At 40.3% G+C, this 13,145-nt stretch overlaps 1 protein-coding gene across 3 annotated transcripts in view; it reads right to left on the bottom strand.

Moving 5' to 3' along the window:
• Positions 1-12,850, bottom strand: part of KIF27 (kinesin family member 27) — a 31,472-nt gene extending 18,622 nt beyond the window's left edge. For all 3 annotated transcript variants that reach the window (XM_026866227.1, XM_026866230.1, XM_026866228.1), the window contains exons 1-3: positions 11,443-12,850; positions 9,197-9,397; positions 7,037-7,995 (exon numbers count right to left, since the gene is read on the bottom strand). In XM_026866227.1, coding sequence (XP_026722028.1) covers positions 7,037-7,995; positions 9,197-9,397; positions 11,443-11,752 — 1,470 coding nt within the window. In that variant the 5' untranslated portion in view covers positions 11,753-12,850. The remainder of the gene's footprint in view (positions 1-7,036; positions 7,996-9,196; positions 9,398-11,442) is intronic.
• Between the last annotated feature and the right edge of the window lie 295 nt (positions 12,851-13,145).

Genomic DNA, 13,145 nt, shown 5'->3' with positions numbered 1-13,145 from the left:
ATTTGCACATGCAATTGCCTGATAACAATTTACAGGCTTATCACAGTTTGATGTGCAAACTGAAAATCAGTTAATGTTATAAAATTCTAACTAGTTGCAGCACTGTCCTACTACAAGAGACTCATACTAGTTTTTCTAAGCTGTTCATTTTATGTCAGAACTTCAGTCAGTTTCAAACTAGTCTACAGGTAAAGTTACAAAATTAATTTTAATTTGAGACTGTTTATTGTACAATAATCTGAATTAGATATTTTGTTATCTGTAATCAACATTTTAACTCAGTACATCCAAAATACTCACTTCCTAAATGTATATGGGAATGTTCCCATAAATAATATTTATTTGATCATGTGTCAGTTCTGTGAGGAGACATTATCATGCTTGAGAAGGCTGACAGCTCTTCTTCCCATAGGTTATTTTCTAGCACCATTACCTGCTATCTGAGAAAGAGCATGACAGCTTCCTCATGGGATATCTGCATGCCAAGAATCCCATATCTTGTTTTGAAATTCTCACCTCAGCTAGAAAACTGTTAAGAAGTATGATGCCACCAAAAAGCAGAAAGTTGATATATAATACAAAGCCATTGTTAGAAAAGTGATGAGACAGAGAAATCTGTAAAAAGTTTATAAACTCAGTTAGCTAAAGGCATGATAATGATAAGGAAATGCAGGAGTTCTTGGTAAGAACGTTGCTGAAAAAATACAGGTTAAGAAATTTCTTATTTGCAACCTCCTAGTATTAGACAGACCAGTATACTACAAACATAGATATAAGTTGCAAAACCTATCCCATGGGTTATCTGTAAGTACGCTGGTATCTGTGAAAATACCTGCATTGTAGTTATACCCATAATGCTTCTGACAGACTAATTTGCAAGATTCAAAACTTCTGACAACTGAAAGTAGTTAGTGTGGGTTAACCCCAGTAGGCAGCTGAGCACACAGACACTCGCTCACTCACTTCTCCCTGCTCAAGCCCAGTGGGACAGGAGAAGAGCAAAGGAAGAATAAAAGCAAGAAAACTTGTGGGTCGAGATAGAAATTGTTCAGTAAGTGAAGTGGAAGAAGAGAGAAAGAAAGCAAGATAAGTAATGCAAAAGCAATTAATGTAAAACCAATCACTCACCACCTTCAACAGGTAGACTAATGCCCAGCCTGCTTCTCAGCAAAAAATAGTTAATACATCCAAGCCCTTCTCCTCTCCCTTTTTATTGCTGAGCATGTCATATGGGGTGAAATTTCTCTTTGGTTGGTTTGGGTCATCTGCCTGGTTGTGGCCCTCCCCCTGCCTTCTGGTGCACCCTCCCCCAATCTATTCAGTGGGGTGGCAGAGGCAGAAACGGAGAAGGCCTGACACTGTGCTCACATTGTTCAGCAAGACCTAAAACATCGGTGTGTTATCAGCGTTGTATTGGTCATAAATCGAAAACACAATCGAAATCTCTTGAAGGTTTCCCCATCTTCCCACATTACCCACAAAGTGTACTTACCTTTTCCTGAGGGAGGAATAACCCATGCTGCCTTTCCTAGCTAGTTTGCTACACACACTACAGGGACCTTATCTTCTTCTGCAATACATGGGGTTTTTGTTTGGGCATGTTCAGGTCGGTTAGCTGATCCTCTGGTATTAATTTACCAAGTGGCTTCTGCTAAATTTGCATCCCATTGCTGACACACTCCAGTGCCCGTTCCTTTCAGTATACTTTTAACAGTCCATTGTATTGTTCAATCTTTCCAGAGGCTGGTGCATGATAGAGAATGTGATACATCCAATCAATGCCACATTTCTTGGTCAGGTGCTTTATAAGATTATTTCAGAAATGAGTAACATTGTCTGACTCAGTGCTTCCTGGGGTGCCATGTCACCACAGAACTTGCTTTTCAAGACCTAGGACAGTGTTTTGGGCAGTGGTATGGGTACCATATGGTGTTTCAGGTGGTGGTATGGGTACCGTTCTGTCCACTTTCCTTGTTCAGCAATATCTAGGGCCAGCGGGATGGATTTTACTTCTGCATATTGACTTGATTCATCTTTCCCTTCAGCAGTTTCTGCAACTTGTCATATGGAACGCCACACAGCAGTTTTCTGCCTCCAGTTGTTTCCCACAATATGACAGGACCCATTAGTAAACAAATCTTATTGTTTCTCATTTACTGATAATTTATTACAGAGTGGGGCCTCTTCAGCATGAGTCCTTTCCTCAGGCAATGCTCCAAAGTCTCTGCTTTCTGGCCAGTCCATGATCTCTTCCAGGATTTCAGGGCAGGTGGAGTTCTCCATTCAGGCTCATGGTGTGATTACCACTACTCACTTACTCCACATAGCACTGGTTGCATGATAGGTAGAGGGGATATTTCCTTTGAACATCCAATGCAGCACAGACAGTTGTGGTGCCAAGAGAGGCTGAGCTTCAGTAGGGACTACTTCTGGAGCGCCTTGCATCCCTTCTAGCATCTTCTGCTAGTATCTCCTTTTCAGTTGCAGTGTAGTGGGCCTCAGATCCTCTGTACCCACAGCTCCAAAACGCTATAGGTTTACCGTGGATCTTTCGAAGGGCTTTCTGCCAGAGACTCCAGTTGAGGTCATGCTCCCTGGCACCAGCATAAAGCACATTTCTCACACTTGGTCCTGTCTGGACTGGCCCACAGGCTACCACACAAACAATTTCCTGACTGATCTGTTCAAATGCTTGTCACTGCTTGGGGACCCAGTTGAAACTGTTCTTCTTTCAGGTCACTCCACAGAGAGGACTTAGAAGTTGACCATAACCTGGAATATGCATTCTCCAGAATCCCACAGTGCCTAGGAATGCCTTTTTGTTAACTACTGGGGATTTGGCTGTTATCTTACTGATCACATCTGTTAAGATGTGCTAACTCCCATCTTGACATTTTGTTCCCCTAGAAAACTAGATTTCTCCTAAAGATCCTTTGACCTTGTTTTGTTTTATGGCAAAACCACATAAGAATCTGAATTTTCTTTTCCCTTTCTCAAACACTTCCTCAGCTGGTTGCCCCACACAGTGATGTCATCAGTGCACTGCAAGCTTTCTGGGGCTTTGTCGTGTTCCAGTGCATTCTGGATCAGTCCATGGCAAAAGGTAGGGTTGTGCTTCTGCCCTTCCATGGCAGTCAGTTCCAAATTGGACACCCTTCCACATCAAAGCTAACTGTGGCCTGCACTCTGCTGAAAAAGGGACTGAGAAAAATGCATTGGCAATATCAGTTAAGGCATATCGTTTGGCTGCTTTTGACTCCAGTTCAACCTGGAGTTCTAACATGTCCAGTACAGAAGCACTTAATGGTGGCATGACTTCATTTAGTGATAGTCCACTGTAAACCTCCACGCTCTGTCAGCCTTTTGCACTGGCCCTATGGGACTATTAAAGGGCAAGTGAGTCTTGCTAATCAACTGTTGGCTCCTGAGTCAACGAATCAGTTCCTAGATGGGAATGACAGAGTCTCAGCTGGGATTATATTGATGTCTGTACACCATCATGGTAGCAACTGGCACTTGCTGTTCTTCAACAGAAGGATCATCCAAGAAGATAGGCAAGGTGGACAGCTTTAACCTTCTCTGAATCCACAGTGGCTACATCCACAGTGGCTACATCAAAGTCCTAATGGTACCTCTTTGGATTCCAGAAGTACCCTGTTTTGAGAGAGCAAGTGTCAAGGATATATGGGGCCTCTGGACTGGTAACAATAGCCTATTTCTGCTACTTATTCCCTGTTAGGCTCACCTCAGCTTCTAACACAGACAACAACTGGGGTCTCCCATCACTCCAGAAATCCAGATGTGTTCTGCCCCTTTGTACCCGGATGGCATTAGGATACGCTGTGCACTGGTGTTCACCAAAACTAAAGTAAATCTAATTGTCCCTTTCCTCCACTTGGCCAGAAGGAGAGCACCCTATTCCTAACAAGAGCATTCAGTACATGACTCCTGTAATTACAAATCAGAAGTTTTTACACCATAAAAGAAGCCCATGTCTCTCTCTGTTGCCCAGGCTATGTACAAGAACTATTCACAGGTGTGATCCTACTAGAGACCAGCACGGTCCTTCCATGATGAAAGGCATGGGGTTCAGACCCACATGGACCTAAGTCCATTGGGTCAGTATCAGAAAGAGGAGAGGGGTCCTCAGCCCATCTACTGCATCTCAGAAATTGCTCAACAGCAACCGAGCAGTAATGTTCCTGGAAGGACCCTTTTTAACCACTGCTTTTTCCTATAATTCACGTACACAAACTTCCAGGACCAAGGTAGGTGCACCATCCCACTTCATCATCCTCCCCACAGTCACACAGATAGAACTACAGGGTGGCACAAGGCATGTGCCTGTGGTTCCCTTCCCTTTGAGCAGAGAAAGGCTGCAGGTGCAAGAAGGGAGAGAGGTTATCCACATTCTCTTTGAGATGCTGGACCTTGTGGAACAGTCTGTCCACAGCTGAGATGCAATCCCATAGCAGGGAGGGGGAACAGAGATTCTCTTAGAATCACCAGAGCTGGCAGACCAGTCTATACAAAGTTGGTGCCTCAATGTCAGCCCAATCCATCATTGCTAGGTTACTGGTGCATGATGTTGGTGCACTCTGTACAGACTTCTGCCACACAGATCATGTGAGCTGTACGTCATTTGGATCTCCAGGGGCCTGATTGTCCATATCACTGTAGACCACCTCCACCACTGCTAATTCCCTCAGACTCTGGATACTTTCCTTTGTGGTACTCCCCTTGCCTCAATGGGTTACAATATCTTCCTTAAGAGAGTACCTTGTCTTCATGCTTGGTAAGGGACACCTCTGAAAGCTGTGGGTGGCTGCCCCTTCTCTGATCCCTCTGTCAATCCCACAGTCCCTAGCAAAGGACCTCAGCTGCTGTGCTTCCCTACCTCCTAGTTCCAGACTGTAAGCCCTTATTATTCCAGCATTGGAGCAAGCAGTGTTGATGAACTGATGAGTCGCTCACCTTGTTGATGGACAAAATCTTTCCACCTATCTTGCAACTTGGTCATGGATAGGGACTGGGTAGTTTTCATCTCTTATTACTATATCTTTCCTCCCCTGTCCTGCTGCAGAATAGGTTGCCTCTTCTGATTCTTCCTCTCTCCCACTCTCAGGAGATGCTGCTTCTTCTCTTACTGAGTTGGCCTCTGCTTCCACTGTTTATTCTTGACTACAAGAGCAACTATTACAGTTGAGGGTTTGGTCTCTGGTTTAGTGTCTGTTTCTGTGGCCTCAGAGCAAGAGACCTTCTCAGTGCTTGTTTGTGGGCTCTTAGATCCAGAGACCATCTTGCATCTCTGAGGGCACTGAACAGTGGATTGATAGGCATGGGTTAGGTCCCAACACAGCCTTAGAAGTCATTGTGTTTCACCTTGCCTCCTTCAAATGGTGTATTAGCTTGATTGGTTTACAAGCCTGGTCAGGCATGAAATCCAAGCTACTGAATGCAGTAACAGACCTGTGCACCTGCCCAACACCTCCCATACACCCTGCTACCCCAGGAATCAATCACGTTAAAGCATGTTCCTGTGTGGCATCCCCAATTAGTTTAACCTTATGAACAATAATCAAAATCAGGACCACAACACACAGCAGTATGAACAGTCTGATTACATGAGGATATTTAGGGAACTGATAAGTCATTGCCTCAAGGCTATAAAAGCCTATCCTGGAGGAGAGTAAAGGATAGAGTCATTGTTTTCTCTCTCCACAAAACTTCCCTTGGAGGAGAAAAAGGGAAACGTATAGTTTCTGGGTTTGTCCATGAGATGTTTCCTGGAGTACTGGGACACCAGTGATATAAGGCTCAAATATCAAATTAGGCTGAAGGCCAGTGGTTTTATCAGAGCTATCCCAAGCAAAGGAAAACAAAGTGATAATTAACTAAACAGCAAAATCTGAAAACAGTCATTAGTGCTTTTTGGGAGTCTGTTGTAGAGCTAGAAAGGAATCAAGCATCAGAACTTTCAAGGAAACATGTAAGTCAGCACCCAAAGTAAATATGTCAGCATCATGATCCGCAACAGCCACTCAAATAACAACTTAACAGGTATAACAGCTAGACATTTAATCTAGAACACTCTAATCAAATCTGTTATTATTTCAAAGGCCTTAAGTCCCATGTTAGACACAAAAAAAGGACTGTTGTGGGTTAACCCCAGTAGGCAGCTAACTGCACACAGCAGCTTGCTCACCTTCCCCCTGCAACCCCAGTGGGATGGGGGAAGAGGAAAGGAAGAGTAAAAGCAGGAAAATCTATGGGATGAGATGGAAATTGTCCAGTGAGTAAAGGTGAAGTGGAAGAAGAGAGAAAGAAAATAAAACAAACCAAATCATGCAAAGCAAATTCCTCAGCACCTCGAAGGCTGCCTAGCCATTTCCCAGTCAAAATATGGCTAATCTGCCTGGACATCCTCTCCCTTTTAATTATTGAGCATGATGTTATATGGCATGAAATACCTCTTTCATTAGTTCAGGTCATCTGTTTGGATGTGCATGCATGTGTTTCCCAGCCTTTTGTGCACCCCCCAGAAGAAAGAGAAAAGAAAAAAAACCCAAACAAAACAGATAGCCTGATGATCTGCAAACACTGTTCAGCAAGATCTAAAATGTTCCTGGGTTATCAGCATTGTGTTGGTCATAGATCTAAAACACAATACCCTATGAGCTGCCATGAAGAAAATTAACTCCATCCCAGCCAGACCTAGCACACCAACATAGCTAAACCCAAAAATCTAACAGTTTAAACAGCTCAGCCTCATAGAATCATCTTGAAACTGACTAGCCAAAATATAACATTACTTTACTTATCTCTGTTATGATTAAGATGGTTATCTATTCAATCATCCATCAGAATAAAGCAATATCCCAGGGATTAGACAAACAAAATTACACAAGACTGTAAATTAAATTTGTCAAATTAAGTACAGGTAAATCTAGCAGGTTTACATCTTTCAAAATTGAGTTCAAGTCTTAGCAGACTGCTCTTTCACAGATATTTAAATAATCAACTTATAATTAAATACCTGGCATTTCTTTAATTCCCTCTTTAGCTGAAGAATTGTGATGTGATGTGGCTCTTGGCTAGTCCCAGTCCCTATGTCAGTTTCCTGCATAGTGAAGGCTTCCTTCCTTACTTTCTGTACCATAGTGATCCAGCTCTGCAACCTGTCACGCTGACTGCTTTTTAAGCTAACATCATCATTCAAATGAACCAGAAATGGGAAGGCTTCATCTACACAGTTTCTGTAACTGGAACACTGAACCTGAAGCCGTGTGAGCTGCTCCTCAAGTGAACTGATACGAGTTCTTTCTTGATTTAAGTTGTGTGAACACTTATTACTAACTTGACGGTTCTGCAAAGCTTCTCGAAGCAATCTAATTTCAAGTTCCATTTCATCAATCCGATCTTGATTAGGGTTGTAATTTACAACTGGTTTATTTCTAATGTTTTTGGCTCTGTTGGCATATTTGAGGGAATTTAAAGATTCATCAAAGTCTGATGAGGATGGACTTATACATGTTATCATGACAGTCTTGGCATTTCCTCCAAGGGAGTCTTTCAGAATGCGAGTGATTTTAGCATCCCTGTATGGAATATGTACACTTCTCCTTTTTGGGTCTCCAAGCGCACTGATGACATTTCCCAAGGCCAACAGACCACTGTTGATCTGAATTGATTCTTTGAAGCGTTCACCAGTATTTCCAGTCTTTGTCACCCTCTCTGATCCTGCCAAATCCACAAAATGAAACTTTGAAGCAATCATCTGGACTGATTTCCAAGATGAATCCTGTGCAGCATCAGTATTTTTGTGAGACTCTGCAGCCTGTTTCTGACAAATACTGATGGTAAAAATGGCGTGAGATCGACTAGAGTGCTCATTCATTTGTGTTGTGCCTGTGTGACGAGCTGCATTGCCACTTTCCAACAGGGTTATCACTTCATCTGCACAGTCTACTTGGAATTCCTTAGCACCGACAATCACTTCAAACAGCAAACCAAAGAAAGTAAGAATAATTCAATTAATTATAAAACTCTTCAGCAAAAGTTTAAAGCAATTAGGAATAGTCAAACTCTGAATACATATTAGAGAAACATACAAGCCTGCATTGTTATGAGGTCACAGTGTGTAAGCTATCGAAAAATATTACATCAATACATGCAAAGCATGAGGTACAACACATCTGAAACCTGCAGATATTTAATATATGGGTGTATTGTGTCATAGCATTTGAAACAGTATCCTAAACACAATACATAGCTTTACTCACACATTGCAATATGCAATTTGCAATCTAGTTCTACCTAGAAAAATTATGAGCAAAGTCAGCTCAAAGGATATTTTGCCAGGTTTTTTTTTTTAAATTGGGCCTCTTGCACAGGTACCTATTAGTAATATAATAATATGGAAGTGTACTTCTACCAAGTACTCCTACCAAGCATGTTTTTTGTCCTTTGTTTTAACGAAGGATGGAAAATGTCCTAGCAAAACCTACTGAAGCTGATGTGAACCGAAGAAGAGAAATATATTAAAATATTTTGTGGGATCCTTATGAAGCAATGATATTGTCTGTAAGATTTGTGCTAAATTAGGGACTTCTTCCAGCTACAGACAAGAAAACCATGTCAGCTCAATGCAACAGTATATTAATATTAGAGCAGACACAACAATTAGAATATAAAGAATAAATAAATAAATAAACCACCCTACACCAGATTATACAGTTTCAGAACAAAATACTTCTGCTGCAGATTCTTCCTGCATTTTCATGTAGTGAACAGAACCGTAAAATAAGGGTTAAATTCAAAGTCTCCAAAAAATATCTAATGCTACTCTTAATGAAATGTTCTCTTCCGCTCATTTCAAGGTGAAAGGGGGGCAGACATTTACTAAGTATCTTAACAATTGTAATTTTGAAGGGAGGTAAAAAGTCTAGACAGAATTTGTGGAAGCAGTAACTGTATTCCCACTTAACCTTTTGCTGCCATTTCTGACCGAACATCTATATTGTCCACAGGCATCTAAACCTAAAACTACTTCAAATCAGCTAAACTTAGTTTATATTTTGAAAATTTAACTTTTTCTCTAGTATTAGTAATGAATAAGCTATTTCAAGAGACGGCAAGAATAACTTGAGCACACAACTGAAATCCAGCACACCAGATTTTAGAGCTGAAATTCTACCTGTATTTCCCTTTTCATCTTCTCGGATATGTAATTCTTTCACAGAGGTCTCCAACTCCAATAAATCTCGAAGTTCTTCCTTGTAAACCTCTATATAAGATACTTTTACATGGAAGTCAATGTCATGGTTTTCAGAAATATGCTGAAATAATTCCTGAATAGCCCGTGGGATTATGCCCTTTTCATCCTCTGAAACTGATGCTAAAATATAAGCAAAGATATCACAGAAGCTTGCAGTCATTTGCTACATAAATTACAAAGACTGGAAACTGCAATTTGTTTGTCTGAGATCTGCTACTCAATATACTAAGGAATCTGAAGAATTTAGTGTTCCCAAGGATTTTTGTAAATACTTGTTTTTCTGGTGTTCAGAATATTTGTCTGCATAATTAATAGGATTCAAAGTTAAGTTCTAAATTATATAATGTTATAGTCACAGAAGTAATGAAAAATATGGAAACTACTTTACTTCTACTTATTATGGTTGGCAGTGACATCACAAGGTTTGAGAAAGCATAAATTCCACATATACAGCAAAGACCATTAGTAACTTCGTGAGACAAGCTTTGTGACCAACATTTACAGTAATTTCCTATTTTTTCGAAGTAGATATAGAATGCTAATGCCAAATTCAGGCTTGTTTGGGGGTTTTTGTGGGTTTTTTTGTTTTTTTTGTTTTTTTTTTTTTTAATATTCAGCATAGGACGATACTTCCATAAATGTGTTCTTTATTCAAGAATATGGAAACTTACTGTTTGTCTATGAGAGAATACCAAGAATCTTTTTTACCAAAGAAAAAAAAAAGGGTTGCTCACATCTAACTATGAATTTAGTAAATGTAAGTATAAAACTAAAATTGATGAGCTATGAACATTGGCTAGCAACGATCCTTAGAAGAACATTAAATTAAACTACTAAAAGAGGAAAGACAACTGGTGATAACAACAAGCAGAATTAAGAGGCCAACTGTATGTTGTTCAACAAGGCCAAGCACTGGGTCCTGCAGCTGGGTCACAACAACCCCCAGCAGCGCTACAGGCTTGGGGAGGAGTGGCTGGAGAGCTGCCAGTCAGAGAGGCACCTGGGGGTGTTGATTGACAGCCGGCTGAACAGGAGCCAGCAGTGTGCCCAGGGGGCCAAGAAGGCCAATGGCATCCTGGCTTGTGTCAGCAATAGCATGGCCAGCAGGGACAGGGAAGGGATCTTACCCCTGGACTCAGCACTAGGGAAGCCACACCCAATTCCTGTGTTCAGTTTTGGGCCCCTCACTACAAGACAGACATTGAGGTGCTGGAGTGTGTCCAGAGAAGGTCAACAAAGCTGGTGAAGGGTCTAGAGAACAAGACTTATGTGGAGTGACAGAGGGAAGTGGGGTTGTTTAGCCTGGAGAAAAGGGAGCTGAAGGGAGACCTTATCCCTCTCTACAACTACCTGAAAGGAGGCTGTAGTTAGGTGGGTGTTGGTCTCTTCTCCCAGGTAAAAAGTGATGGGACAAGAGGAAATGGCCTCAAATAGCACCGTGTGTGTGTGTGTGTATGGATTTAGATTGGATATTAGGAAAAGTTTCTGCACCGAAAGGATTGTCAAGCATTGGAACAGACTGCCCAGGGAAGTGGTTGAGTCACCAGCCCTGGAGGTATTTAAAAGACATGTAAATGTGGCACTTAAGGTGGTGGCACTTTAGTGGTGGACTTGGCAGTGCTAGGTTAATGGTTGGACTTCATGGTCTCAAGGGTCTTTTCCAGTCCAAATGATTCTGTGGTTCTATGATTCTAAATAAAAGCAAGATTTTAATACCTACCAAAAGTTTTAGAATAATATATTTATATCCAATTGGAAGACAGAAATTTATAATTTAAATGATGTCATAGAAATATCTCTCTCAAAAAAAAGAGTGAGCAAGCAAACAATTAATTGCCTAAAGAAGACATTTTCAAGGTGAGATAAATTTAGCAAGAATCAGGAAGAAATTCTAGTTTAAGTTCTAGTTTGTTAAAAACGGGAAATGAGAAAGAGCACTTACATTTTTTTTTCTTCTTAGATATTTTTAGTATATTTTGATTTATGGAGAATGTGTCTTTAGAACAGTTTAATTATCACATACACTTTGGAATTTTTCTTTTACTGTACCTTTTTTCATTAGCCCTTATAAATGCTGCAGCATCATGTACTATGTATTAAATATTTCACTTGCACAAATACACTGTTCACCAGTTTAAAGAACCCCCAAAATTTCTACAACCTACCAATGTGTCCACCTCCAATGGTGTAAGTCTTCCCAGATCCTGTCTGTCCATATGCAAACACTGTAGCATTGTATCCCTCAGTCAAAGACACTAGAAGAGGCTTAATGCAAACAGTATAAACTTCTTCTTGGGTTGAGTTTTTGCCAAATACAAAATCAAAAGTGAAGACACGGTCTTTCCCAATGATGATTTGTTGTGTATTTGGGACTAATCTCACACACACTTGGTGGTTATGAAGTACTTCCTTGGAAAGCAAAGGTCTGATTCGAACTGCAACTTTAACCGGGATCTCCTCCATGCCAGACTCCATCCCTGTGCTCCTCACTCTGTATTCACATAGTCAACAAGAAATCTGTTAACCACTCCTGTGTTCACCTCACTTGCACTTGTCTGCAACTAAGAAAAAAAGTATTCCACATTATATACTAGGAATTAATTTCTTGCTGAAGTAGAAAGTTCACATTTCCAAATGTGAATACATAATCACCACTACACTCTCGAAAAGTATCTGATATAAAAGCAGCTATATTAATAACTGTTAAATCAATTAATTTTGACTGTTTAATTTCCAAGTTAGTGGGCTTATTCTCAAGTCTGAAAGTTGCCTGATTTGGTATTTGAACATAATGCAGCCATATGAAGCAACAATATCATAAGAGCTTGTTAATGAACACTGTTGATAAAGCTTATGCTTACAATGAATCTTCTAATTTTCCTATTCTTGCATTCATGCTGCTCAGGCAACATAAATCAGTCAATCAAAACCTTTTTCTCCAAAAGTGTTTGCATATACACACACGTGTTGTAAATTCTCTTCCACATATTAAGTGCCAAGCATCTGTAACTCGACAAGCACAGAGAAAACAGCTGTTACCTACAAAGGAGGTGTGATTTTAAATTTATCTAATTACTATACATAAAGGATTCCTCTGATTTTAATCTGCATCTTTAAGCACATATGTAATTATTTTTTATTAATTATATATTTTAGCAACCATTGTTCCTTATACTGCCCCCGCATATTCATTCTTACAGCATAAGCATTATTCAGTAGCACAACTGTAAGTATCAAGGAGTAGCTTTTCTTTACAGCTCTTTCATGACCATTCAAAAACCCTCACAGGTACTGCTGGATCCCAAACACATCGTTGTTTGGGTTTTTTTGCTGATTCTAAGAATCTTCGCAGTGCAAGGGAAAGTTTGCTGAACTTTCCGCTTGCTGAACTTCCACTCATTGCCTTTAAGAAAGCTGTATTGCCAAACTGGAGAACTCATCAGCTAAGTGCCCCAAATTAAAGTTTATTGGAAACAAACAACTTCAAACAGTTGTTGTGGTTGTGAAGACAAGAGCTTTCTCAGGTCGTTGTATTCCTTTTAGTTTGAGAACCTGGCCATCCAGAGCTAAGAAACTATTGGAAGTTGGGGAAAAAAAAAAGGCCCCATGTTATTCACTGAACAGAAGTAAAACAAAGCAGCAAAGCATGAGACTGAAATCAGACTCCTATCATAAAGGACATGGTGATCAGAAACAGCTATATATACTTACCAACTACATATTCAAACCACATTTGATCTATTTCTGGTTTTATGCAATTACTGGTTTAAAGCACTGACATTGCCCCCTCCCTTTTAAAATTATATTAAATAAAAATTAAACCGTCACAGGGGGAAAAAAAAAAAAAAAAAAAAAAAAAAAAAAAAAA

The sequence above is a fragment of the Athene cunicularia genome (genome assembly GCF_003259725.1).
Source record: "Athene cunicularia isolate RWA chromosome Z unlocalized genomic scaffold, athCun1 chrZ_part2, whole genome shotgun sequence".
NCBI lineage: Eukaryota > Metazoa > Chordata > Aves > Strigiformes > Strigidae > Athene > Athene cunicularia.
This window is presented reverse-complemented; position numbering and strand designations above follow the sequence as displayed.